At 49.3% G+C, this 1,241-nt stretch overlaps 1 protein-coding gene across 1 annotated transcript in view; it reads right to left on the bottom strand.

The window, feature by feature from the left end:
* T265_10032 (hypothetical protein) overlaps window positions 1-1,241 on the bottom strand; it is a gene marked incomplete at both ends in the record, with an annotated part of 28,283 nt that overhangs the window by 22,209 nt on the left and 4,833 nt on the right. The window contains one exon of the mRNA XM_009176281.1: window positions 86-1,133. Within this exon, the coding sequence (XP_009174545.1) occupies window positions 86-1,133 (1,048 nt within the window). The remainder of the gene's footprint in view (window positions 1-85; window positions 1,134-1,241) is intronic.

The following is a 1,241-nucleotide window of genomic DNA, read 5'->3' as shown; positions in this document are numbered from 1 at the left end:
TCAATGTGGTGGCCAAGAAAATCCAGACTAGTGACACCGGATAAGCACTTGTCAATGTTCAAACTTATGTTGTACGGTGACAAACGTTCAAACACTGCTCTGAGATGAGCTGCATGTTCAGTTGTGGAAGTGCTAGCGACTAAGACATCGTCAAGGTAGGCATACACAAACAGTATGCCAAGTAAACCCCCATCCATGAAACGTTGAAACGTTTGGGCTGTATTTCGAAGACCAAAAGGCATGCGCGTAAATTCGAAAAGGCCAAACGATGTTGTGATGTCCGTTTTAGGAATGTCATTCGGGGCTACGGGTATGTGGTAGTATGCCCGTACGAGATCGAGTTTCGAGGTGTTTGTGTGGCATAAGGTACTTGCGAAATCGCAAATACGTGGGATGGGACACCTGTATGGGATAATAGCGTTGTTGAGAGAACGGTAATCTCCACAGGGTTTCCAATCACCTTTAGATTTCTTAGGTACTATATTTAGGGGTGATGGCCAATGACTCGATGAAGGGCGGATGAAGCCGAGTTCGAGCATGTGTTCGAAATCGTGTTTTGCGATTTGTAGCTTATCCGGATGAAGTCGGCGGGGGTTGGCATGGACAGGTGGACCTCTCGTCTGAATGTGGTGAACGACGGAATGAGTGACCGGTTGGGTGCACTGACATGGGTGAGTAAGGTTTGGAAAATCCCTAAGTATGTCAGCAAAATGTGAATCCGGTAAGATAACTCGGATACCTGTGGATGAAGTTGGGGCACTAATTCCGTTGACTGAGAGGGAAGTAAGCGTGTCTAAGAGGCGTTTGTGTCGCACGTCGACAGATAGATTGTAATGGGTCAGGAAATCCGCACCGATGATGGGTGTTTGGGCGTCGGCCAAAAGGAAGATCCACTTGAACGCACGTCGCAATCCGATGTCGCGGGTAAGGGAACGTTCCCCGTATGTAGCGATGCGGGTACCGTTAGCGACTTGTGACGAGAAAGAAGGAGAATCGGGAAGTGGATTCTTACGTAGTAACACGCTAACTTCAGCTCCCGTATCTACGAGGAAACATGGACCACTTGAACGATCGGTGGTGCAGAACAGGTGACTAGTGCGAGGAGGGCCACAGACAGTCCCCGCCGTTACTGACTGGGCGGGGTGTTAAAAGGGGTGTTGGAACGCTGCTTGAAGGGACAAGGTGGTTGACACTTGCGTGCTTTTGGGCCATAAGATTGGTGATACCAGCACCAAGAGGGA

Source organism: Opisthorchis viverrini, assembly GCF_000715545.1.
Source record: "Opisthorchis viverrini unplaced genomic scaffold opera_v5_341, whole genome shotgun sequence".
In the NCBI taxonomy this organism is placed as follows: Eukaryota; Metazoa; Platyhelminthes; class Trematoda; order Opisthorchiida; family Opisthorchiidae; genus Opisthorchis; species Opisthorchis viverrini.
Note: the sequence above shows the minus strand (reverse complement) of the source record. Positions and strands in the feature narration are given on the sequence as shown.